General features: G+C 41.4%; 1 protein-coding gene across 1 annotated transcript; it reads right to left on the bottom strand.

Annotated features, from left to right (window-relative positions):
- Positions 1–3,533: 3,533 nt before the first annotated feature.
- Positions 3,534–26,088, bottom strand: npm1b (nucleophosmin 1b). The gene is made up of 11 exons (XM_024383067.2): positions 26,003–26,088; positions 25,622–25,704; positions 24,753–24,872; positions 22,911–23,004; positions 22,691–22,782; positions 22,502–22,557; positions 22,307–22,385; positions 20,862–20,960; positions 7,215–7,325; positions 6,089–6,163; positions 3,534–4,879 (listed from the first exon to the last, which is right to left on the bottom strand). The coding sequence occupies exons 1-11, from the start codon at positions 26,052–26,054 to the stop codon at positions 4,826–4,828; spliced, it is 915 nt and encodes a 304-aa protein (XP_024238835.1). The 5' UTR covers positions 26,055–26,088; the 3' UTR covers positions 3,534–4,825.
- Positions 26,089–27,271: the final 1,183 nt, after the last annotated feature.

Genomic DNA, 27,271 nt, shown 5'->3' with positions numbered 1-27,271 from the left:
GTTTCCAGTTTCAGAGATTTTTGTAGTTCGTTCCAGTCATTGGCAGCAGAGAACTGGAAGGAGAGGCGGCCAAAGAAAGAATTGGTTTTGGGGGTGACTAGAGAGATATACCTGCTGGAGCGTGTGCTACAGGTGGGAGCTGCTATGGTGACCAGCGAGCTGAGATAAGGGGGGACTTTACCTAGCAGGGTCTTGTAGATGACATGGAGCCAGTGGGTTTGGCGACGAGTATGAAGCGAGGGCCAGCCAACGAGAGCGTACAGGTCGCAATGGTGGGTAGTATATGGGGCTTTGGTGACAAAACGGATTGTTCTAAACAACGTTTGCCATGTTTCAGTCGATATTATGGAGTTAATTTGGAAAAAAGTTAGGCGTTTTTATGACTGGATTTTCGTTTTGTTTTGGTAGCCAAACGTGACGCACCAAATGGAGCGATTTCTCCTAAACAAATAACCTTTCAGGAAAAACTGAACATTTGCTATCTAACAGTCTCCTCATTGAAAACATCTGAAGTTCTTCAAAGGTAAATGATTTTATTTGAATGCTTTTCTGGTTTTTGTGAAAATGTTGCCTGCTGAATGCTAACGCTAATGCTAACGCTAAATGCTACGCTAGCTAGCTACTGTTACACAAATGATTGTTTTCCTATGGTTGAGAAGCATATTTTGAAAATCTGAGATGATAGTGTTGTTAACAAAAGGCTAAGCTTGAGAGCTAGCATATTTATTTCATTTCATTTGCGATTTTCATGAATAGTTAACGTTGCGTTATGGTAATGAGCTTGAGGCTGTATTCACGATCCCGGATCCGGGATGGCTAAGTGCAAGAGGTTTTAAGCATCTCCAATCCAAAATTAAATCTAGAGTCGGCTTCCTATTTCGCAACAAAGCATCCTTCACTCATGCTGCCAAACATACCCTCGTAAAACTGACTATCCTACCGATCATTGACTTTGGCGATGTCATTTACAAAATAGCCTCCAGCACTCTACTCAGCAAATTGGATGCAGCCTATCACAGTGCCATCCGTTTTTGTCACCAAAGCCCCATATACTACCCACCACTGCGACCTGTATGCTCTCGTTGGCTGGCCCTTGCATCATATTTGTCGCCAAACCCACTGGCTCCAGGTCATCTATAAGTCTTTGCTTGGTGAAGCCCCGCCGTCTCAGCTCACTGGTCACCATAGCAGCACCCACCCGTAGCATGCGCTCCAACAGGTATATTTCACTGGTCACCCCCAAAGCCAATTCCTCATTTGGCCGCCTTTCCTTCCAGTTCTCTGCTGCCAAAGACTGGAACGAATTGCAAAAATCACTGAAGCTGGAGACATATCTCCCTCACTAACTTTAAGCACCTGCTGTCAGAGCAGATCACTGCACCTGCACATAGCCCATCTGTAAATAGTCCATCCAACTACCTCATCCCCATACGGTTAGATATTTTTTTTCTTTTTTTTGCTCCTTTGCACCCCAGTATCTCTACTTTCACATTCATCTTCTGTACATCTATCACTCCAGTGTTTAATTGCTAAATTGTAATTATTTTGCCACTATGGCCTATTTATTGCCTTACCTCCCTTATCTTACCTCATTTGCACACACTGTATACATACCTTTTTCCTATTGTGTTATTGACTGTATGTTTGTTTATTCCATGTGTAACTGTGTTGTTTTTTGTGTCGCAATGCTTTGCTTTATCTTGGCCAGGTCGCAGTTGTAAATGAGAACTTGTTCTCAACTAGCCTACCTGGATAAATAAAGGGGAGATAAAAAGTGTTTTTTTAAATGAGTAGGTGTGTCCAAACTTTTGACTGGTACTGTATAACCAATGCTATATTCTTTGTCATGTGACACCCCGAACTGACAAGGTAAAAATCTGTCATTCTGCCCCAGAACAAGGCACTGTTCCTAGGCTGTCATTTAAAATAAGAATTTGTTCTTAACTGACTTGCCTAGTTAAATAAAGGTCAAATATATATATATTTTTAATGCACAGTTGAAGTCGGAAATTTACATACACTTAGGTTGGAGTCATTAAAACTTGTTTTTCAACCACTCCACAAATGTCTTGTTACCAAACTACAGTTATGGGAACAAATTTCTTGTTACCAACCTACAGTTTTGGCAAGTCGGTTAGGACATCTACTTTGTGCATGACACAAGTCATTTTTCCAACAATTGTTTACAGACAGACTATTTCACTTATAATTCACTGTATCACAATTCCAGTGGGTCAGAAGTTTACATACACTAAGTTGACTACATACACTAACAGCTTGGAAAATTCCAGAAAATGATGGAATTTAGAAGCTTCTGATTGGCTAATTGACATCATTTGAGTCAATTGGAAGTGTACCTGTGGATGTATTTCAAGGCCTACCTTCAAACTCAGTGCCTCTTTGCTTGACATCATGGGAAAATCAAAAGAAATCAGCCAAGACCTCACAAAGCAATTGTAGACCTCCACAAGTCTGGTTCATCCTTGGGAGAAATTTCCAAATGCCTGAAGGTACCACGTTCATCTGTACAAACAATAGTACACAAGTGTAAACACCTTGGGACCACGCAGCCGTCATACCTCTCAGGAAGGAGACGCGTTCTGTCTCCTAGAGATTAACGTACTTTGATGCAAAAAGTACAAATCAATCCCAAACAACAGCAAAGGACCTTGTGAAGATGCTGGAGGAAACAGGTACAAAAGTATCTATATCCACAGGAAAACGAGTCCTATATCGACATAACCTGAAAGGCCACTAAGCAAGGAAGAAGCCACTGCTCCAAAACCAACATAAAAAAAGCCAGACTAAGGTTTGCAACTGCACATAGGGACAAAGATTGTACTTTTTGGAGAAATGTCCTCTGGTCTGATGAAACAAAAATAGAACTGTTTGGCCATAATGACCATCGTTATGTTTGGAGGAAAAAGGGGGAGGCTTGCAGGCCGAAGAACACCATCCCAACCGTGAAGCACAGGGGTGGGAGCATCATGTTGTGAGGGTTCTTTGCTGCAGGGGGGACTGGTGCACACAAAATAGATGGCATCATAAGGGAGGAAAATTATGTGGATATATTGAAGCTCAATATATCTCAAGACATCAGTCAGTAAGTTAAAGCTTGGTCACAAATGGTTCTCAAAATGGGCAATGACCCCAAGCATACTTCCAAAGTTGTGGCAAAATGGCTTAAGACAAGAAAGTCAAGGTATTGGAAGGCTACCCGAAACGTTTGACACAAATTAAACCATTTAAAGGCAATGCTACCAAATACTAATTGAGTGTATGTAAACTTCTGACCCACTGGGAATGTGATGAAAAAAATAAAAGCTGAAATAAATCATTCTCTTTACTATTATTCTGTGGTGATCCTAACTGACCTAAAATATGGAATATTTATTCTAATTAAATGTCAGGAATTGTGAAAAACTGAGTTTAGACTACAGTATGAATTTAGTGAAAGAAGCCTAAGTGTGAAAGCCAGGTGTAGACAGCTGTCTGATTACTCTACTAAAAGTGAAGCTGTATTACAAATGCCACAGGGTTAGATTTGGTTTATTCTGGTAAAAGGTATAAAAAACAGACAGATAAAAATGGACAGATACGTTGATCTTAACAAGCCATAACTAAACAACCACTATGAACTGACATGCATCGTACGTATCAAGAATCCTTCAAATAGCAAATCAAATTACAGGTACTCTCATGAAATTGTCCAATGCCTTTCTTCCTCCTGTCGACTTTCACACCATGCAACTGAAAATCAGCCCAAATATAATAAACATGTAAGATCCAATGGCAGTTAATGGAGCATGTGGTTCATTGATCGTTTTTCTCAGTGAGTGATGAAATGTCTTTAATAAACCATTTCTATTCTCTTGACTTTTTACTCATAATTGGGTTAACAACAGTATCTTATCATTCCACAGTCAATACACTTACCAAGACATCAAATTTAAGAGGGCTCTTGACTAGCAGTATATTTTCCAGTACAGTATTAACAACTAACCTCGCTAGACCAAAACATAACGTGTTTACAGGATCAAAAAAACAATGCTAAACTAGAGAGAAATGTTCAAATGAACACGAAATACTGAAATACAGAAGCCAGAACCAGAGGAGATTGAAAAACCATAATTAAACAGATCTACATTATTCTGAAGCTGCCATCATAGCACATTTAATTGTACGGACTATTTACAAACAACAATGTCTTCAGGATTTATACAAACACAATCCTTCAAGGAACAGTTAACTAAAAATACATGATAAAAACATAATTTCCGAACTTACCTAGGCTTCCGTCTATCAACCCAGTTACTTCACAAAGCAACGGTAATGAAATCATGCACTTAATTACTACCGATCATCTTCTGGGGTGATATGGTTGCTTTGTAATGTTTATCCTAGCATTGCCACAAATGATACTAATGGACATGCTAAGAATGCTAACCAGCTCTGGTTAGCTAACTGAGCTAACCAGATGCTGGTGAAATTAACTAAATAACCCACATATGCACCTAAAACTGGGTCGACGGACAACAGCCTATGCAATTTGAAAATTATGTATGAACTATTCCTTTAATAGGCTGGGTCATATTTAACATATAAAACAGGTGGCAAAACATCACCATAGTTCAAAGGCCTATGGTATCCTGATGGGCACCAACAGTAGGCTAACAACCAGTTCTTTAGCAGGGATGACATTGTTACACGTATTCACTGATGCTCTTAGTAATGGGTTTAAACATTGCACCTTCAACGTTATTGGGGAAATAAAAGCATAGAGAAAGCAAAACGTATCTAATGTAACTGTAAGAAATACAATTACTTATTTCTTCTCTGTTTTCAATGTTTGTACAAAGTTCCAGAGGTCTCTAACCACCTGTATGACAGAGAGAGAGAGAGAGAGAGACTAATTATAATGCATCCAAATGACGTGCTGCATAGCAGAGAGTTATGAGTCCATGACTCACTTTTACTACAGAATGCCTTTAGTGGGCGCCTTGCCTTGCCTTGCCTTGCCTGGGGAACAATGAACTGAGACGGCATTTAGGGGTACAAGGGGTTGGGTGGGGGCAATAGTACATACCAGAAAGAATGACTAGGAGTCTGACACATCTCAAAGTCTTTGGCTTTGGAACCAAATCGCTTCCACAGATGTGTTCTACACACTGGGATCAAGCCTCCCCCTGACCGCACCTTGCAGTCTATAGAGTTTTCACCTGCACAAACAACTGCTGCTGCTGACAGCACAATCTTAATGGAGGCCTTAACATGTCAGGCTGTGGGATCTCAAAGGCTTCCTCATTAATAAAAGAGAACCTGGTTTGTGACCCTTCCTGGCGCACACACACACACACACTTGAATGCACACACATTCACACTCTTGCACATACACACACATTCTTGCACATACACACACAATAAACGCACACACGCATTCCCATTTAAAAGTTTTTTTTTTTTTTTGACATAAACATTCCAATTCCAATTGTTCCCAGAAACTAAACTGGGATATAATGGTGATTAGTGAATACCATCTTGGCACCATGTGGTGAAGATAAAAGGACTCTTTTACTTAAATACTCCAAGTAAACTACAACTAGGTGCTGCAATGACGTGAGTAAAAACAATCCTAAATGTACATAGAGTCCCTGCGTTACGTCAGCATTTCTAAGAACAGGTAGTACTAGAGTCCAGTAGCCCTAAATCCATCTAGAGAAATATTCCTTCACTTAGTCAAAGACCTTGAACATGTGAGAGACTGGTACCATTCGCATACCTCCGGTCCGTTCATTAGGGCTACAAAAGACACTTGGTAGAGAACTACGGCAGTAAATCAATGGGGAAGACTTTGCCTCAGCAGGTCTACTCCCATTCTATCCCTTAAGAGACCGCAGACCCAACATGAACATATTTCACTGCAACAAAAATATCTGAAATAACTGGTGGGCAAAACATTTTGTTTTTAAGCTAGGTGTTATATATTTAAAAAATGTATTCAGCAATTAATGGCAATCGTTATCTAAACAACTGCAATGCTGCTGCTACAAAAAAACTCTTTCACTACCAAGACAAGAAAAATACTTACTTTTCTGTCTGACATTCTGAAAGCACTTTTGGCATAGTTTTCAAACTTCTGCTCGGTCTTTGGAAAAGGTTTTCCCTGATGGAAAAGAGACAGTAAATATGTTTAATCTGGGTGAGACATTAAATTAAACTGGAGGGAAAACAACTTTATTACCAATATTACATAACATGTATAGCCTACAATTCTGTATCATTCACACGAGGCAAATATGAGGTGGCGGTGTAAAGCTGACAAGTGTGGTCCATCCAGTCTGAAGTGGCTGTAAGAGAAGAAGACAATAAGCTAATCCCTCTGTATGACGTCATGGCTGTGTGAGCGCCAGTGGTCAGTACCCCACAACAGACCTGGTGGCCATTGGCAAGGTCAGAGGTTATTGGCACACACTCTGGAGGAGGTGCATCATGTGTTCCACTAAAGCTTCACTGCAGCCTCAGAGGGGAAAAAACAGGACATCCGTTTTCCCTAAATTGGTACTGCTGAATTGTCTTCAGAGAATACTTTTGTTACCAAGACAACTACGGCGTTTATGGCATGTTATGTCTGCAACCATGCAGAGGGAGGAATAACCACTATTAAAGATAACCCGTGGACTTTTGCTAATAGGCCCAGTGCAGTCAAAATTCTGTTTTTCCTGTGTTTTGTATAATATAGTACAACAGCTGATGAAATGAACACTGTAAAACGATGAAAATATGTGATTAGAGTTATTTCCGGATAGTTGCTGGTTGGAAATACAATTTACACAGGACTTTCTAATCGGCATCTTTTACATTGGTGGGGTTTTGGCTTGCCTGGTGACATCACCAAGCGGTATAAATTAATAGACCAATAACAAAGAGCGTTCTAAAAATGTCTGCCAATAGGTTTTCAGGTTACATATCCCTCCCATTAGGCCCCTCTTATAAGTGCTCACTCAGACCACTCCCAGACAGTCCTAGCAAAATTATTGCTCAAGAATAGTTTTTTGTTTTTGTTGCATTTGAACTGAAAAACAATTACACTAAGGTACTTAATTGTTACCCATAAATGATTTGATATCGTGATAATCTGTTGCATTGGGCCTTTAAGATACGGAGCAGCATTTTCTCAAAGCTCTATGTTGGAAGCATGAAAGCAACTGTGTTACCTCTTTGGCTGCCGACACTAGCTTGCTCTTGATTTCGGGCACGGTGAGAACATTGGATGGGCCAGCTCCAGACTTTTCCTTCTGCCTTTTTTCTTTTCCTCCCACTGGTGTCTGCAAGTCAAACAAGATCAACATCATTCACAGTATCATTCAGTGGTGTGCTTGTTCCAGTAACTAACCAGCTTAACTGAAAGGTTGACACTTAGGCCATGTCTAGATGGCTGTCAATAAGCACTAGTCTCAATGTAGGCTACATAGGTTTTTAGTGTATTCCTCCGCCCTATATGAAAACCACTGTCCATTGGCCAAAACCCTCCAAGTACATCCCGTCAATGTATCTATGAGTGACATCTAGGCCATTTGCACGATCCCAACGAGAGATGGGCATGGTTATTTGAAAATTAAAGCGGACGTTAGTATTCGATTACTTGGGAGAGTATTCATTTTTTAGCTGGAAAAAAATATGGGCCTATTTTTAACAATGAAAAGAGGCTTTGTTTAAAAATTGCTACATAACCTACAACGATAGACCATTACATTCACATTTTTTTATAAAACAAGAGTTTTATGACAGTTTGTATGAGTGCACCCCATAACGAAGACCCACCGGTAGCCTACACACATTTCACACGTGTAGCGTTTTGTTACTCTCCAATCACAGCGGCACTACAGTCAGAGGCCATGTGTAGCAAGTGAAGTGGGAGATTTCTAATCAATGCGAAATGGAATTAAAATTAGGGAATTAAGTTGGCTAAATGAGAAGGAGTAAACAAAAATGATCAACCAACGTAGCCTCAATTAGCCTTGCTACTTTACCTAGCCTGTTAAACTCTGACTCCCATTTCATAGACAACGCATAATATTGTATATTATCCTCATAAAGTACACTTCAGTCTTAGAGAGGTACGAACTGTGGGATTCAGATAAATGTATCAGAAACAAATGTGACTCCTACAGAGCCTGAGATAGAGCAGACCAAAAAAACCTGAAATGTAGTTTAATTAAGAATTGGGGGGTCCCCAATTGTCCCCGTGGAATAAGAAATTTGAAGGTCTTAGGTTTGAGATAAAATATGTCAACCATGTCTGTTCCAAAAGGATTTTTAAAAATACATTTAAAAAATGTGACCTTTTACCTAATGGGCTTGTGCAATGTCGTAAAGGAATGATTTACATATATGAGGAGGAAGCTGAAGTCTCTACCTATCCATTGATGTAAATATATCACCTGTCTGGCAGTAAGATTTGAGTTTGATTTCCAAAAAGACAAGACCTGTAACTTTCAAATGATATGTCACTTTCTATTATCTGTTGAACATTTTCTCACCGGGCTCTGAACAGGGCCCAAAACGACCACTCAGAGTTTAACAGGCTAGCTAGCTGGCTAACTAACTGGGTACTGTAGCTAGCTAGTTTCTTTACAACGATTTGATGCAGTCAAGACAGGTACTAACAGATGGGATAACCTATTACAGCAACAAGTTTGTCTAACTACTAGCGCAAGTCAGTTTGGCTGCTTTCACTAGCTCTCTTCCTCCGTGCCACACAGACTGTCACACACCGGCCACTGCTCCTCTCTCGCCCTTCCCCCAGCCTTCTGCTGAAACAAGCAGAGCGCAGTGCGCTGGCTCTCTATCTCGTCATGCAAGCAAGTCTCCAATTAAGTTTTTTTTTTTTAAATTTAAATACAAAATTTCGACAACACGGATTTCAGGAAAAATATCATTATTTGAATAGTGAAATAATTTAAAATGCCCATCCCTATTCCCAACTGGCATCAAGTCATTGGTTGTAGCTTATGAATTGGCCAGCCCAGGCTGTGCTCAGTGCGCTGGTTCCAGCCCCTTTCCTGACCTATTTACTGTGAGTGAGAAAGGTTCCTCTATTGGGGTGAGAGCAACCAGCTGGAAGGGGATTAAAGCAAACACACACCACATTCTACCCTAATTACACCACCTTTTGACAAATATGGTGGGTACAAATTATCCTTTTATTGCTTCCAAGCAGTCGAGGGCAAGCCCAGACTTTAGCGTTGAGCAACAGAGCTCTGGGGAGGGTTGTTTGCCAAGAGGAGCAGAAAAAAGATTTGTTTTTCAGTGGCAGGTTAACTCCCCCAGACTGACACTGTGAAACGGGTCACTATCTCATGAGAAAAGCAGCGACCGCTTGCTCGCGTTTCGCAAAATGTTTTTGCGCTATGGCTTAGTGTGAAAAGCAACCAACGAAACACTTCTCATGAACTTTTTTTGTACGGGAAGAGAAGTAATATTGAGTAATATTACGAACTCAGAGGCCCTATATAGTGGTGAGAGACTTTATCCTTTCATAGCAATTATGTAAGCTGACATTTGATTGTCATAAATGTCACTAGTTTCCTTTTTTAGTTTGTATGTGTGTGTGCATACAGCGTGTGTGAGCCTCACAGAGCTCTCCGCCAACATAGCATTAACAGGGCTACAGGTGTGTCCAGAGCCGGGCGGACTTGGCCCCAGAGGTCCTCAATTAGGAGTGTGTGAGTGTGACACACTTTGACACGCCATACGCCGCGGCTGCATGTTACACAAGCAGGGAGCCTGTTCCTACATGCCGGACCGGCTGCAATCCACTGTGATTGCAGGGTTTCATTGACGGCTGGAGCTGTGTTTGAAACTAGGGGAGAGGGACCTTGTTGGAGAGGCTTTCTGTCAGGCGACTGAAGAAATAACTAAAAGAAAGAGTGCTTTTTATTATGACCATTTTCTAACATTTTTGATCCTTCAGTTGCCTTAAAACACGTTTTACCCGCACCAGCACTGTAGTACAGTGAAAATAATGACCGGCACCCGACCCAAACCCTCCTATCAGGGTTTTGTGAAGAGCATCATATTACCTCTCCAGTTGTGCGTATTAGCGTCTTGACGTTACAGTGGTTTCCCTTTACACTTGTACGGGTTGAAAATGGCAGATTTGGGCACTGATCAGAATCACCTTTAATTTACACATACGCCTAAATTGGAATGCAGTGGCTCTACATTAAAATGCTATACATTACATCACAGCTCTGGCTCTGTGCTTCACAGCGCTGTATGGGTTTTGACTGACAGCCGTTCTGAACTTCAGCACCGCAAGTGATAAAAAGTTGCCCCCATCCCTCCTGCTAATTGGGCAACTTTTGCACATTTTTATTGTCTGAGTGAGGGAAATGCTGTAAATTAAGAGGATTATAATAAATAACGTTTTGATGTCTTACAAGCAAGCCAAACACCCGTTTGTCCAAATGTGCACTTACATTACCATATCATAAAACTCGTGTCACATACAGTCACTTTGGGAAGTATTCAGACCACTTGACTTTTGCCACATTTTGTTACGTTACAGCCTTATTCTAAAATGGTTTAAATTGTTTCCCAACTCATTAATCTACACACAATACTACATAATGACAAAACAAAAACAGGTTTGTAATTTTTGGGGGTAAATTATAGAAAATAAAAAAGATTTACATAAGTATTCAGACACTTTACTCAGTACTATCTTGAAGCACCTTTGGCAATGATTACAGCATCGAGTCTTCTTGGGTATGACGCTACAAGCTTGGCACACCTGTATTTGGGGAGTTTCTCACATTCTTCTATGCAGATCCTCTCAAGCTCTGTCGGGTTGGATAGGGAGCATCGCTGCACAGCTATTTTCAGGTCTCTCCAGAGATGTTCGATTGGGTTCAAGTCCAGGCTCTGGCTAGGCCACTCAAGGACATTCAGAGACTTGTCCTGAAGCCACTCCTGCGATGTCTTGGCTGTGTGCTTAGGGTCATTGTCCTGTTGGAAGGTGAACCTTCACCCCAGTCTGAGGACCTGAGTGCTCTGGAGCAGGTTATCATCAAGGATATCTCTGTACTTTGCTCCATTCATCTTTGCCTTGATCCTAACTAGTCTCCCAGTACCTGCCACTGAAAAACATCCCCACAGCATGATGCTGACACCACCATGCATCCCCATAGGGATGCTGCCAAGATTCCTCTAGACGTGATGCATGGCAATCAGGTCAAAGAGTACAATCTTGGTTTCATCAGACTGGAGAATCTTGTTTCTCATGGTCTGAGAGTCTTTAGGTGCCTTTTGGCAAACTCCAAGAGGGCTGTCATGTGCCTTTTACTGAGGAGTGGCTTCCGCCGGGCCACTCTACCATAAAGACCTGATTGGTGGAGTGCTAGAGAGTGTTGTCCTTCTGGAAGGTTCTCCCATCTCCACAGAGGAACACTAGAGCTCTGTCAGAGTGGCCATCAGGTTCTTGCTCACCTCCCTGTTTTTTTCTCTGACATGCACTTTCAACTGTGGGACCTTATATAGACAGGTGTGTGCCTTTCCAAACCATGTTCAATCAATTGAATTTTCCACAGGTGGACTACAATCAAGTTGTAGAAACATCTCAAGGATGATCAATGGAAACAGGATGCACCTGAGCTCAATTCCGAGTCTCATAGCAAAGGAGCTGAATACTTAGGTGAATAAGGTATTTCAGTTTTTTATTTTAATAAATCAGCAAAAATGTCTAAAAACCTGTTTCGCTTTGTCATTATGGGGTAATTCTGTGTAGATTACTGAGGATGTTTATTTATTTATACATTTTGGAATAAGTCTGTAACGTAAAACAAAATGTGGAAAAAGTCAAGAGGTCTGAATACTTTCCGAAGGCACTGTACAGTGTCAATGTTCATGATCACTATGTTTGATGTACAGTTACAAGATGACATGGCATCATGCCCTGGGTTGTTCTGAATAGAATGAACCTGTGTTGGTCTATGTTGCATCTACTCCACATTTTCCAGGAATATTCTAATCATGTTACTGAATGTATCCAGAATACTTTCAGAATTTGTTATCAACAAATGAGATGAAAATTACAGTAAATGTAAAATTCACATAAAATCAACAGTGTAACAGTGTGTTTGGATTCAGTCTTGTCAGGTGAACTGTTGTGTCCTCAACTTTGGTCTAATAATTTCCCCATGATCTCCAAGCTGTTCTCTTTCAATTGCTACGATGGTCATGCATATGCTTTTCATATTTTCTCTGTTAGAAACATTTCAACTTAGCCCTATCCATATAGGCCAATTCAAACAAGTGTAAAAGGATAATGAGTACGTTTACATGGAGACTAATAATTCGATATAAAATTGATTATGGCAGTAGGCCGAGTATGGCAATAGTCAAGTAAACACCTTACTCTGCTTATCTTAAATCGGTCATAATCAAAGTAAGCATACACCGATTAAAACACCTGGTTCTGAGCAATCCCTCTAATGATTAGGACATGTAAACAGCTTAAATCGATGTTCCAGCGGTGCATTTGATCTGCACATGTGCCAGCACCAGTAGCGCAAACGTCCCCCTCTGATGCACGAGTGAAGTGAGTTCGGAAAAACTGAAAGCACACATCTTAGAAAGAGCTTTCACATACAAACTCCATATGTCAGAACTGAGAATCAAAACGGTATCGCAAAAATAACATGGCCACCGCGGTAGAGGCGATTTTCTGCATTTATCAAAAGTCCCATCAGTAGCCTGATTTGAGATTTTTCACGTGAAAAGGATTCTTATGGAAATCTTTCTTCATGCAAAGCATGTAAAGGTTTTAAACAAACTATTAAATCAATCCGGCTGCGCACAATAATCATATCATTGTGTACATGTAACCGTGCTCAAGGCCGTCATTGAAAATAAGAATTTGTTCTTAACTGACTTGCCTAGTTAAATAAAGGTAAAATATATATTTTTTTAAATCAATAAATGATGGTGCATGATTTCAAAAGGTTTTGAAAAGATCTTTGTTGTTTTGAATGTTCGATATAAACATACAGTTGAAGTCGCAAGTTTACATACACTTAGGTTGGAGTCATTAAAACTCGTTTTTCAACCACTCCACAAATTTCTTATTAACAAACTACAGTTTTGGCAAGTCGGTTAGGACATCTGCTTTGTACATGACAAGTCATTTTCCCAACAATTGTTTACAGACAGATTATTTCACTTATAATTCACTGTATCACAATTCCAGTGGGACAGAAGTTTACAGACACTAAGTTGACTGTGCCTTTAAACAGCTTGGAAAATTCAAAATTCATTATGTCATGGCTTTTGTAGGCTAATTGACATATTTTAAGTCAATTGGAGGTGTACCTGTGGATGTATTTCAAGGCCTACCTTCAAACTCAGTGCCTCTTTGCTTGACATCATGGGATAATCAAAAGAAATCAGCCAAGACCTCAGAAAATTGTAGACCTTCACAAGTCTGGTTCATCCTTGGGAGCAATTTCCAAACGCCTGAAGGTACCACGTTCATCTGTACAAACTAGTATGCAAGTATAAACACCATGGAAACACGTAGCCGTCATACCGCTCAGGAAGGTGTCTCTTAGAGATGAACATACTTTTGTGCGAAAAGTGCAAATCAATCCCAGAACAACAGCAAAGGACCTTGTGAAGATGCTGGAGAAAACAGGTACAAAAGTATCCACAGTAAAACGAGTCCTATATCGACATAACCTGAAAGGCCGCTTAGCAAGGAAGAAGCCACTACTCCAAAACTGCCATTAAAAAGCCAGACTACGGATTGCAACTGCACATGGGGACAAAGATCGTACTTTTTTGAGAAATGTCCTCTGGTCTGATGAAACAAAAATAGAACTCTTTGGCCATAATGACCATCGTTATGTTTGGAGGAAAAAGGGGAAGCTTGCAAGCCGAAGAACACCTTCCCAACAGTGAAGCACGGGGGTGGCAGCATCATGTTGTGGGGGTTCTTTGCTGCAGGAGGGACTGGTGCACTTCACAAAATAGATGACATTATGAGGTAGGAAAAGTATGTGGATATATTGAAGCAACATCTCAAGACATCAGTCAGGAAGTTAAGGCTTGGTCGCGAATGGATCTCCAAATGGACAATGACCCCAAGCACACTTCCAAAGTTGTGGCAAAATGGCTTAAGGACAACAAAGTCAAGGTATTAGAGTAGCCATCACAAAGCCCTGACCTCAATCCTATAGAAAATTTGTGGGCAGAACTGAAAAAGCGTCTGCGAGCAAGGAGGCCTACAAACCTGACTCAGTTACACCAGCTCTGTCAGGAGGAATGGGCCAAAATTCACCCAACTTATTGTGGGAAGCTTGTGGAAGGCTACCTGAAACGTTTGACCCAAGATAAACAATTTAAAGGCAATACTACCAAATACTAATTGAGTGTATTTAAACTTCTGACCCACTGGGAATGTGATGAAAGAAATAAAATCTGAAATAAATCATTCTCTCTACTATTATTCTGACATTTCACATTCTTAAAATAAAGTGGTGATACTAACTGACCTAAGACAGGGAATTTTTACTAGGATTAAATGTCAGGAATTGTGAAGAACTGAGTTTAGACATATTTGGCTAATCTGTATGTAAACTTCCTACTTCAACTGTACAATAACTGATGTGAAGATAGCAGCTAAAGAGGTGATGGGAGCCAATGACGATAGTATATTCAAAGTTAACACGTTCGAATTATATGTCACCCAGAATCACCACGGCAACATCAGTTTGTGTGCGTCCACAACAAGTGTGTGGATCCGGACAGTGACAAGAGGCTTGTTGCTAATTCAAACCATTGTATTTGAAGCATATTGAAAGTAATGTGTAAACACGGATCATTACCTGAAATAATAACAGAGACTAGATACAGTATCTTGATTGTGGGATGAATAAAGAAACCTCTTTACAGAAGTAGACATGGGTTTAAGAAGTAGATTGAACCGAAAGGTTAAAAAACAAGACTATGGTTCTTTTTTTCTTCCCTTTGGAGAATGCAATAATTTTCTCTTTCCTCCGCAGAAATCGGCATTCATCTCACAGATCAAAGGTATCAAATTAGAGGACAAAAGAAACGCACAAATACACACACACACCCTCACACCTCCGACTCTAAAAAAAAACAAATGCCACTGGCTCCCGGCCAAGAAAGGTCTGGCGTATTTATTATTTGGGGGCGGCTCTCCACTTCCAAAGGACAGCTGTGGACCTGAAACAGCTGATAGATAAACAGAGCATGCTGTTTAATCTGCGCCAGACACTGATTACAGATGGGACATGTGACTTAATCACTTGCACGCTAGCATTTCAGGTAATCGCTTGCCTCCGATTCAAACACATGGTCATGATGACACTTCTGCCGTGAGTCTGAGTGAGGTAGTAATTGTCCCTTTGGTGTCTTGTAGGAGGGCTTTGGAGCCTGGGTAAGGAGACAAAAGACGGTTCACTGAGAAACTTCAGACTCCCAAGACTAAAAAAACTTTTCTGGAAAATTTGAGATGTGATTAAAATAATCGTTAACAGGTTGGCAAGACACAAGATGCAAATTGAACTGGGTGTCCATCAGTTGCCAAAACTGACGATGTAGGTCTTCTCAGGAGAACACCAGGCAGAGCATCTTACAGTTTTATGACTGTGGCGTCTGCTCGGAGGCATCATCACAGAGCAGGCAGCCTGCTTCAACTTCCATCAATCAAAAGCACTAACACACCATAGATGACTCAACTTTAGACCAACAAACTCAAATGACAGTCATATCGACCCATTTTCCTGGAACCAAAAAGTGTGGACAACGGGACAAAGAGTTAATAAATATGGTGAGAAAGGTACTGGCAAAGGATCTGACGAGCCACCCTAATGACCAGTCACCTGCACTAAGAAAACGCCTGCTTCCTCTGGGAGAAACCTGCCTGCTGCCCCTGACATCAAACACTCATAATGAGAGCAATTGGGAGAAGGTGTGTCCAGGAAGCGAGGGGTGTGAGGAGGCTGTGGAGAGGGGTGGCTGAGGGAAGGGGGTCGGGGTTAGGTAGGGTGGGACTGGGGGGTTAAACTGGCAGGAGGCCAGGGTTTTCCCTAAGCCTAGTTAGTTTCCATAAACTAACTAGGCTTCTTTTCATTTAAAATATTCAATTCGCTTGTCAGAAAAGTTTATATAGCCTTTTCCCGCTAGAATGAACGATATGCACGTTCTAGAGAGCTACTGACAGGACAGGTGTCAGTCACAAAGCGAGCGATGATAGGGGAACACTGCTGGTTTGTCAGTCTGCTGTCTGTCCTGCCTCTCGGTACTGGTTAATTTTGTGCACTGGGGTTGCAGTCAAATTTATTTTTACAGAGGAGGGAGAGCATGATGCTTCTTCATTGTCTACTGTGAGTGAATTTACACGTCCCATGTAATGTAAATGTGTACGATGAGTTGAAATCTACCTAATTATTGTTTTTTGAAACAATTTATTTTAGTTTGCGTGTTTCATATAGCCAGCCATGGAGTCGGGGTGCATAGGCTATTTACTGTGCTTTGACTGACGACCGAACAGCAAGTGTTGGCTAGTTCATAAAAGGTGTCGATCTGACTGAATAAAGTAAATCTCCTATGTCTCTTTGATATTCATAAATCATACAACGTAGTTATATGTCCATAGCTTCTCATCGGGACAATAAACCACAGATCTTGTTTTTTATTTTCCTAGGAGTCGAAGCCCATGTCAAGACATGCCAATGACTCATCGGTGATCTCTAAAGTGACTCGTCAGTGATCTCCAAAGTGACTCGTCAGTGATCTCCAGAGTGACTCGTCAGTGATCTCCAGAGTGACTCGTCAGTGATCTCCAGAGTGACTCGTCAGTGATCTCTACAGTGACTCGTCAGTGATCTCTACAGTGACTCGTCAGTGATCTCTACAGTGACTCGTCAGTGATCTCTACAGTGACTCGTCAGTGATCTCTACAGTGACTCGTCAGTGATCTCTACAGTGACTCGTCAGTGATCTCTACAGTGACTCGTCAGTGATCTCTACAGTGACTCGTCAGTGATCTCTACAGTGACTCGTCAGTGATCTCTACAGTGACTCGTCAGTGATCTCTACAGTGACTCGTCAGTGCTCTCTACAGTGACTCGTCAGTGCTCTCTACAGTGACTCTACAGTGACTCGTCAGTGATCTCTACAGTGACTCGTCAGTGATCTCTACAGTGACTCGTCAGTGATCTCTACAGTGACTCGTCAGTGATCTCTACAGTGACTCGTCAGTGATCTCTACAGTGACTCGTCAGTGATCTCTACAGTGACTCGTCAGTGATCTCTACAGTGACTCGTCAGTGATCTCTACAGTGACTCGTCAGTGATCTCTACAGTGACTCGTCAGTGATCTCTACAGTGACTCGTCAGTGATCTCTACAGTGACTCGTCAGTGATCTCTACAGTGACTCGTCAGTGATCTCTACAGTGACTCGTCAGTGATCTCTACAGTGACTTGTCAGTGTAGCCTAGTGATGGGTTGTTTGCAAACGAATGCCTCTTTTTGAACAGGTCTTCAAAGTGAACGCCGGGAACTGAATCGCTACCATTGTTTTTTTTCCTGCAGATAAATTGTGAAAAAATGTGATGAAGATGTTCAATCATCACTGCAAGAACAATTGGCAGTGGAGAAAGCCTCAATCTTCTCCAAAAAAATGATAAAAGTAAAAAGACTGAAGGTTATAAAAGCTAATGATACTAACTCTTCAACCATACCCACTCAGCCCCTACACAGGAGGCCATGCGTCATCTTCGGCCCTACTCTCCTCCCTTTCAGCCTCTAACTCCCACTGTCCCCTTTCCTCGACCCTCCCCTCCTGCTCTGTAGCAGAGTGACTCTGCGTGCTCACTGAACAGGGCTGCGGGCAGCTGAGCGGAAATGGAGGAAAACTAAACCCCCCCCATCCCAGAACTCCCTGGCTGGCTATTTTTTTTATTTGTCTGGTTACTCCATGTACTTAGGGAAAACACTGCGGAGGTTTCGGAGGTTAGCCTGTTGGTTAATCCCCACTAGCATTTTAACAACGGCTGTCATGACGTGGTGAACAGCGGCCATTACAGAATTAGCTAGATTAGCAAGCGTTTGCTCTACCATACCGCACGCTGCCCCGAGGGCTACGCAACACCCCGGGTGATTAGCATAGCAAGTCTCACCTCACCTCATTAGTGTCTGACATCACGTACAAAGGGTACAGTTTTCAGTCCGAAACAATGTGCTGTGAGGATTTTGATAATTTCTTGTCATGACAGGAAGTGTTGAAGGCGTCTTTCCTGACATATTGTTAAGAGAGAAAATGAGATTGAATTTGAGACACTGCTATGAAGTTTTTAATATCTAAATGAGAGGTTCACATACATTAATTTAAGTACATTTGTAATTTGATTAAGGCAAAAACAACCTGTAGCTGTTTGAGTCTAGTCTACTTTATGTCAACACAAGAGAGAAATGACTGTGACAAAAGGTCACTGCTACTGTTTCAAGTTAAGCTAGACTCATTTGGGGGACTACGTGGGTGGGTGGAGGGGCTGATTAGGGCATTCTTAAGGAGGGGTGGAAAATGAGAAGGTTGCAAAGGTGGGAGGGAGGGGTGTTATGGCTTCAAAGGTGGTCTGCAACTCAAAATGGTAGGTCAGGCCGAGAGGTCGTGGTCTTAAACCCCATCCTGGGAAACGTGTTCAGGGGTCAGATGTGTTTGTTTAACACAGAGAGAGTTCAATCCTCGGGTTTGTAAGGCCGCTGTCCAAGAAATTCCACCTGAGTAATTAAGCACCAGTCTTGAGCTAATTGCTACTTGGATTAATCACATTCTTTTGCAGTTCTTTAATTAAATGCAGCTTGCTGAAGGTTTGGCAAGTACTTCTGGAACAGTGGTCTTATGAGCAGACACCTCTTACATAATAAGCATGTGTCTTATTGTGAACATTCAAATGTGACTGTGTAACTACTACGGAAATACATAGGTATTAATAAGATTTATTTACAGAAAATGTAGTCTCTTGTGACAAACTTAACATATATGTGGCTATGGCATGCAGGATTTTCTATACTGTCCCCCATGAACAGCAATTTCATGGAACAAACAGCTGATGTGTATGCTCTATGCTCTATGCGCATCACAACTCCTATATGCTGCACCTGTACATAGCCCACCTATAATTTAGCCCAAACAACTACCTCTTTCCCAACTGTATTTAATTTATTTATTTTATTTTGCTCCTTTGCACCCCATTATTTTTATTTCTACTTTGCACATTCTTCCATTGCAAAACTACCATTCCAGTGTTTTACTTGCTATATTGTATTTACTTTGCCACCATGGCCTTTTTTACCTTTACCTCCCTTCTCACCTCATTTGCTCACATTGTATATAGACTTGTTTATACTGTATTATTGACTGTATGTTTGTTTTACTCCATGTGTAACTCTGTGTCGTTGTATCTGTCGAACTGCTTTGCTTTATCTTGGCCAGGTCGCAATTGTAAATGAGAACTTGATCTCAACTTGCCTACCTGGTTAAATAAAGGTAAAATAAAATAAAATAAATAAAAAGATATCTTCCATTTTTCATGTTCAACAGCATAACACTGTTATTAAGATTCTTCTCTCTAAACTAGCTGGCAGAGAACATGTGTTTTCCATTAGTTTATTTTGAAGCCTAGACCACAAATGCACCTTTAAACTGTCTGCTTTTGGACTGCCCCTTTAAACTGTCTGCTTTGGAACTGCCTAACCACAAACAACTCTTTGGAATCTCTCCTTGCCTCCTCAGCTCCAGGCCTATTTTGGAATCACATGATCTTATCCAATAGTAGGCTGGACAATAGAACGAGTCAAAATTCACTCAAGGCTGAAAAATGTCAAAAGAGCGTTGGCTAAGCTGGAACACTAGTGCGCGCCCATAGCAAATGAATGGAATCGAACGATGGCAGTGCCTGTTTTGACTGGAGTGAACCTTAGAATTCCATTTAGCCTAAATGGCACCAAAAAATGTATCCCTTTTTATTTTACCACTACAATCTGTTCGTAGGACGAAACTGAAAAATAACAACCTGTGTAGAAAGTAAACATCCGTACCTCGAAGGTGCCAAGTGCGCTTATGTCTGCATAACAAGGAAGTAGGAAAAAATTGTAACTTCTGACTATTTTTGGTGTAGCGTTTGATGACAATGGAATACACTGCCCAGCCTTACATAATTAGAAAGATGAGATTCTCATGATTAAAATGGTGTCCAATTTATTTTTAAAAAGGAAAATATACACATTGCGAGATATTTGGCGAAATAGGTAGACATACCTATATTTCCCCCATAGAAAACAATGGGACAACCTCAGAATTCCATGAGTAATTTTTAGTTGTTGTTTATATTTGAACTACCAGCAATGTGGGCAGGTCTCATTGCCAACAATAGCAAAGAAGCCATTGTGACGTAGAACAATAAGCTGGAAATAGAACGTTCGGAAAGCGAGTTGGTGCTCAATAGAACTAATAGGAGCTGGCAGGGTGAAAAATGCCCTAAAATAAGGCCTGTTATTCCGTGATTACTTAAAAACTACGGCAAGCAGCTGGGACATATGGTAATATTATGAAACTGGGCTCCACGGCACAATGCAATGAACTAGTTTTTATCAGAAAAAAAACATTGTTAAAAATGTCAGGTGTCCAGCCTACCCATAGATTGAAAACTCTACGATTTACCAGCCAAATGAAAAGACCACTTTTGGGAGCAGACACCAGTGCTTCATTTGGATGCGAGTAATTACTCTGGTTTCATGTTGGTCTAAACAGGTGTAAGAGTTGACCTACCTTGGTTTGAGGTTTAGCTGATGGTCCCCATTGTTTCCCTGGAGAGCCATTCTGCGCCCATGTCACACTTTTCGGCTTCTTCCCCAAAGGCTCCGGGCTCTGAGAAACAACGGAACTAGTTAGGACACATGCAGGAAGCACCATACAAAATAGAAAACCCAATTTCCACTAATCTTTTAATTTGGGATGACGACATGTTGACAGCAAAAACGTGTTGCCATTGTCAAAATAGACTGCCTGCCTGTCTATATAAAATACTTCAGTCAGATCTTCAAAAGGAGGGAAATGGGAAATTAGTAAAATAGTGTATTGGGGGAACAGTAATTAGTATGCTCGCCATCCTCTCAGTGTTTCAACCCAGGAAGCGTATTAATACCCATGCTGTCACTGCTCATCACTATAATGCAGTATGAGCATGACAAAGAGTTAAGAGAGCAAAGAAAAGAAGAGGAAGTAGAATAAAGATGTGTGTCTGTAGAGGGGATAGCAGAATAAATCAACAGGTGACAGAAAGGCTCAGCTGTCATCTGGCCCTGGGGCTACAATCAGTGCTCACATCAGGTATGTGCATCTGCCTCGCTTTCATCTCTCTCGGCCTGGCACAGTTCAAATCACAAACACACACAACGATACACAGCCACACAAACTGTTCTAAGACAAAGGCCAGGTGCGATGAGAAACTGTTGGACAAGAGAAGGGGGGCGGTGTGTGAGAATAAAGTGAGGAATGAAAGCGAAAGATAGACAGCAGGAGGACAGAGGGACAGGACATGTAGACCTAGGTAAGTTATCGAGGAGAGGGGGCAGGGGCGGGGGGTTAAGGAAATGGGAATTCCCAAGCCTAGACGTGTGGGCTGTGTTAATCAAGTTGTCTTTACTGCGTCTCGCTCTGCACGGTGCTGGTGAAACAGTGAGTGTTCAGGTAGATTACAGAGGAGAAATCCGATCATTATACCCGCAGACCCTGTGTTTTAGTCTCGAAAAACCAGATGGGTACTAGAGGGAACAAGATGAAAAAGTTTCCCCCGCTTCGTCTCCAGCAAAATGGCCACCGGTCAGTGAGTGCAAATCAGAGCACTAAAAACATGTCTAGTTTACCAGACTTGCAATAATAACAAGAATTTGACAAAATGGTCTTTGACACTGATACGCAATACAACAAATGAGACTTGATGTAAGACAATAAAATATGCCTAAAACATTTTACATTATGTTGTGAAACATCTTATCCTGTGTCTATTCCAAGGTCTGGTGTTATGTGTCACAATCCTAGCTATCTAAGATGACATAATACTACTTGTTGGATCTCCTATTGGCGCTAGGCTACATGGACAAGTCTTTGTCTAACATGACACCTAGTGGACATATCAGGTACATCTATACCCAGTGTCATTAGTCAAGGTCTTGTGGTCGCTACGTTTGTAAACAGAGAATAACAGGGCTTACTTTCTTTATGGTTGGTTTGGCTGGAACTTTCTGTACCTTCACCTCACTCTCATCTTCATCACTATCGTCGTCATCATCACTACAATGAATAGAACAAGAACATCTATTTGTCAGGCTATCTAATGGTGGCCCATCAAAAGCACATGACGCAAGACACACCAAACAACCAAAAATACAAAATGAGAACATTCATACTCGTCGTCATTTTCATCGCTATCATCATCATCATCTGACTCCATTTTCAGTTTCTTCTGCAAAGGGAAATAAACACAATGTATGTAAAACTGTTGTTAACAAGGCCTGATGTATGTAGTTGAATACAATACAATATATTTCTCCCATTATGTGCCTGTTGCATGAGTTAACACAGCAGGAGGAACATACCGGAGCAGGACGCTTCCCTGAGGTCATGCTTGACAGCCTCTTCACAGGTGATGTGTTGTTTTCCTCCTCTTCCTCATCAGAGTCCTTCACACCTACAAGTTGAGATTAGGTTACGCATTCAGCGCTGATGTCTTGTACTGTCAAAATGTCACCTTATATCAAGCCCGAAGAGAGTACGCAAACAACTAAACCAGCAGACTGCAAATAAAGAGTCACTCACTGACAAAATGCTGTCCACTGATGTACACTGGTCCACAGCCAGACTGGAGACGGAAGGTTACTGGAGGGGTGATCTCAAACCCTCCTAAACTCACCTGCCAAACAGGGGAGAGCATTAAAATGTGGAACAAAAGGATCAATATTTTGAATTGTTTCACATTTATGAGCAGCTGAAACTATCAAACGTAGAAGTACGTCACAAATGACATCAGAGAATGTAAATTAAACTAGCTTTTTCCCCATGGGGAAGGAATCCCATGGATCTGCTAGCAAAAGGGTCTTATCAAATGCTCTATTAATGTGTTACCATATTAAAATCAAAACATCTATTCACTTGTATCTGCTTGTTAAATATAAATGTTGTGGGTGCAGCCGGTTGTGAATGTGAATTCCTAAGTGCCAGGCCATTGTTCTGGTGGTGATGGTAACCAAACAAAACACAGGTGTAGGTATTAGAGTAACTACTGTTGAAGTGTTCAGGTAGTGATAACTTCCATAAAGTAACGCAATTATTATTAGTAACACAGCTAGTGTTTTCAAGCCTGAATCAGAACCAAAACACACACAAGCCCAGCAGCAGCCAACAAGCCAAGCATGTTACAACAATAGAAGTCAGAAACGGCGACAGTGTTCTCTGGACCTCTGGATCAGGGCGGCAGTCAGATTTTTTCCATTTAATATGCAGAAACTACTTTAGGACAGGGATGGGCGACTAGCGGCCTTTTTTTAGGATCGTGAATCAACCCCCCCCCAAAAAACAAAATGTTTTGGGGGAATTCAGTCAGGGTCTCAACTTACTGCTGAGAGTTAGAATATTAGAGTACAAAAGCTGCAATTTTGAAATGTGGTTGTGCATCACTTTTTTATCTTGTGTCAGTCACAGAGCACTTTTTATTTATTGGTAAGTTAGTCTAGCTGGGGGCCCCCCATTGATTTTGTTAGTCACTCTCACTCAGATATCATTTTAAAAACTGCATAGATTTCTCTCCACCCTATGGCAAAATGTGTAGAATTGCAGGAAATTAGCTGTAAAACTGCACATTTTTCTCTCCACTCCATGGACAAATTTGTAGAATTGTATGAAGTTAATTATAAAATAGCTTTTTCTCCGCCCTATGCTAAAATGTGTAGAATTATAGAAAATTATTATTATTATTTAAAACGGCAATATTTTATTATTATAAATTGTTTTGGTGGGCTCCCCCCCAAAAAATGTCACTTAGGTCCCCAAAAGGCTAGGGCTGGCTCTGACTGCATGTGTGGGTATAGATGTGGGTGCATAGACCCCCAAGCCACTGCGGCCCCACATGAGTTCAGATTTTTTTGTGGCCCCCACCCCCATCAAAGTTGCCCATCTTTGCTTTAGGAGAAACCAGGCTGACATCATGGAGAATTAGCCATCACTGGCATGGCCTTGTCATAATCCAATCAAATTGTATTTGTCACATGCGCCGAAGACCTTACCGTGAAATGATTAAGCCCTTAACCAACAATCCAGTTCAAGAAATAGAGTTAAGAAAATATTTACTAAATAAGAAGCGTAGGTCGCCATCTCTATAGCCACAAATGTAGCGTGAGGAAAGATAGTAATAGGTTGTGCGGTTCATTGAATCCAGCCCAGTGTTGTGACTTGGGTCATGGCCAAAAATACCTGTAGCATCTGTGTAGAAACACTGTAATTACTACAGTAACAACACGTTATTTGAGTAATTGCATGGTAATGGAGTGGAGTGTTTTTCGCTATTACAAAAGTGGAATAAGGGACAGGGTTAAAAGAACATTCCTAAAGCTTAAGGTGAGTAAGAGCACGAACTAGGGCGATTCATCATTCTAAAACACTCACAGAGGGCAGCACGGACGGCTTCAGCACAGCCAGTGGAATTTTGGTGGTCTTTCCGTCGTATGTGACGCCCTCGATCTCCACCGTATGAAACTTATCCTCGGCCTCCGCACCCAGGCACACCTGCAACACCAACAGCTGTTTCACAGATATGATATTGTATGTTTTTCCATGTTGGAACACGCCAACACCCTCCAGTCTCCCTCATTTGTCTGTCAATCACCATCTTTGCTTGGTGGCAAATAGGGAGAGTGACTGAAAGAATGTTACAATGAGGATATCTATTTAGAGGAGAGGAACGGGGTCATTTGCAAAGGTAGGGAAAGGAGCAGAAAACAATGAAAAACATTGTCTGTTGATGAATATGTTATTCCTTTAAATACACATCAAAGAACTGTGACTAGTAGAAATCTCTACTCATTATGTTGACAAAGGTGAACTTGGTATTGTGTTGTACTGGTACTAGGGGATTTCTGTTATTTTCCAAAAGTAATGAAACAAAAGGGAAACAGGTGAAATAGACTAGATATTCCATTACATAAAATACAAGTTTCCATTGTATTTGTCAAAAGAAATTCTTTAACGGGTGCCAGTCTGCACAGGTGCAAAGACAAATATACTGCAGAAAGTGTCAAAATAAATGGACTTGATGAAGAATATTTAAGAACATACAGCTAGCTGAATTATTCAAATTAAATTACCTCACAGTAATGTTAGTTGTAGCATAGTGAAATGCATCAGTTGTCACGACCTAATACATTATTATTGTTTTAAAACGCCATGATGAAATGTTGGCCAAGTAGCTAGCTAGCTACAATATTATGATATTCTGTAATGGAAACTCGATCTCAGAACTGGCATTATAATCTTACTGCTTTGAGTGACAGCTGATGATCCGCATCATCGTCCTCCACCTCGACTTTGAACTCCTTTTTGTCCGATTTGAGTGCACAACCTGATGTTCACAACACACAGGTTAGCACACTCTAAGCAAATAGCTGTAGACATTCTACATTGAAAACAGAAATGTAACAGTATCATTGATAACAAATTAAGCTAGCTAGCCTGCTAGCTTGCTAGCTAGCTTGCAAACAAAAGAGGGTATTGCTGAATTGGCGCGAGAAGCTCATATGCATTGCTAGCTTAATATAGACATTTGGTGTGTTTGGGAGAGTTATCGCTATGTAAAGTACAAATGTCTGCTATTACTAACTGTGCACTGAAATTTATCGTGGCAGTACAGACGTGCTCACCAAATAAATACATTTGAGGTCTGGTTAAATCTGGGACGCTATCCTCCGCCATTTTCCCCCTGAATGTTATTGTTCTGTTCCGTAAAGGCAATTGACAGCTCAGGTACCCAATGGGATAGCTAAAAGGAAGTTGTGGAAATCATATTCGTCCAATCGAATCAAAGCCTGGGTGGGACAAAAAGGGGGAACCCCACTGTGGTTTATGTCCAGCAGATGGAGACATTGCAAAGGAACTATAAATAATCCTGTGATACTTGAGATTTGAAAATCTACTGTAGTATATGATATTGCTGTTTTGTAATGGTGAAACACTTGCCATTAATATTGGGTATACTGGGTATACTTTTATACCTGTGTAGTAATACTGTACATCTGTAGCCCTGAAGTGTTTTGAAAGGCTGGTCATGGTTTACACCAACACCATCATCCCAGAAACCCTAGACACACTCCAATTCGCATACCGCCCCACATATGACGTAATCTCCATTGCACTCCACACTGCCCTTTCCTACCTGGACAAAAAGAACACCTACGTGATAATGCTAGTGATTGACTACAGCTCAGCGTTCAACACCATAGTGCCCTCAAAGCTCATAACTAAGCTAAGGATCCTGGGACTAAACACACCACCTCTGCAACTGGATCATGGACTTCCTGACGGGCCGCCCCCAGGTGGTAAGGGTAAGCAAAAACACATCTGCCATGCTGATCGTCAACATGGGGGTCCCTCAGGGGGGCTTAGTCCCCTCCTGCACTCCCTGTTCACCCATGACTGTGTGGTTTAGCACGACTCCAACACCATCATTATGTTTGCAGACGACACAACAGTGGTAGGCCTGATCACTGACAATGATGAGACAGCCTATAGAGAGGAGCTGTCCCTCAACTTGAGCACGACAAATGAGCTGATCGTAGCCTACAGGAAAAGGAGGGCTGAGCACTCCCCGAATCACATCGACGGGGCTGTAGTGGAGCAGGTCGAGAGCTTCAAGTTCCTAGGTGTCCCCATCAAAAACGAACTATCATGGTCCAAACACACCAAGACAGTTGTGAAGAGGGCACGACAATGCCTATTCTCCCTCAGGAGACTGAAAAGATTTGGCATGGGTCCCCAGATCCTCCAAAGATTTTACAGCTGCACCATCGAGAGGATCCTGACTGGTTGCATCACCGCCTGGTATGGCAGCAGCTCGGTATCCAACCACAAGGTGCTACAGGGGGTAGTGCGTACGGCCCAGTACATCACTGGGGCCAAGCTTCCTGCCATCC

Source organism: Oncorhynchus tshawytscha, linkage group LG21 (genome assembly GCF_018296145.1).
Source record: "Oncorhynchus tshawytscha isolate Ot180627B linkage group LG21, Otsh_v2.0, whole genome shotgun sequence".
In the NCBI taxonomy this organism is placed as follows: domain Eukaryota; kingdom Metazoa; phylum Chordata; class Actinopteri; order Salmoniformes; family Salmonidae; genus Oncorhynchus; species Oncorhynchus tshawytscha.
Note: the sequence above shows the minus strand (reverse complement) of the source record. Positions and strands in the feature narration are given on the sequence as shown.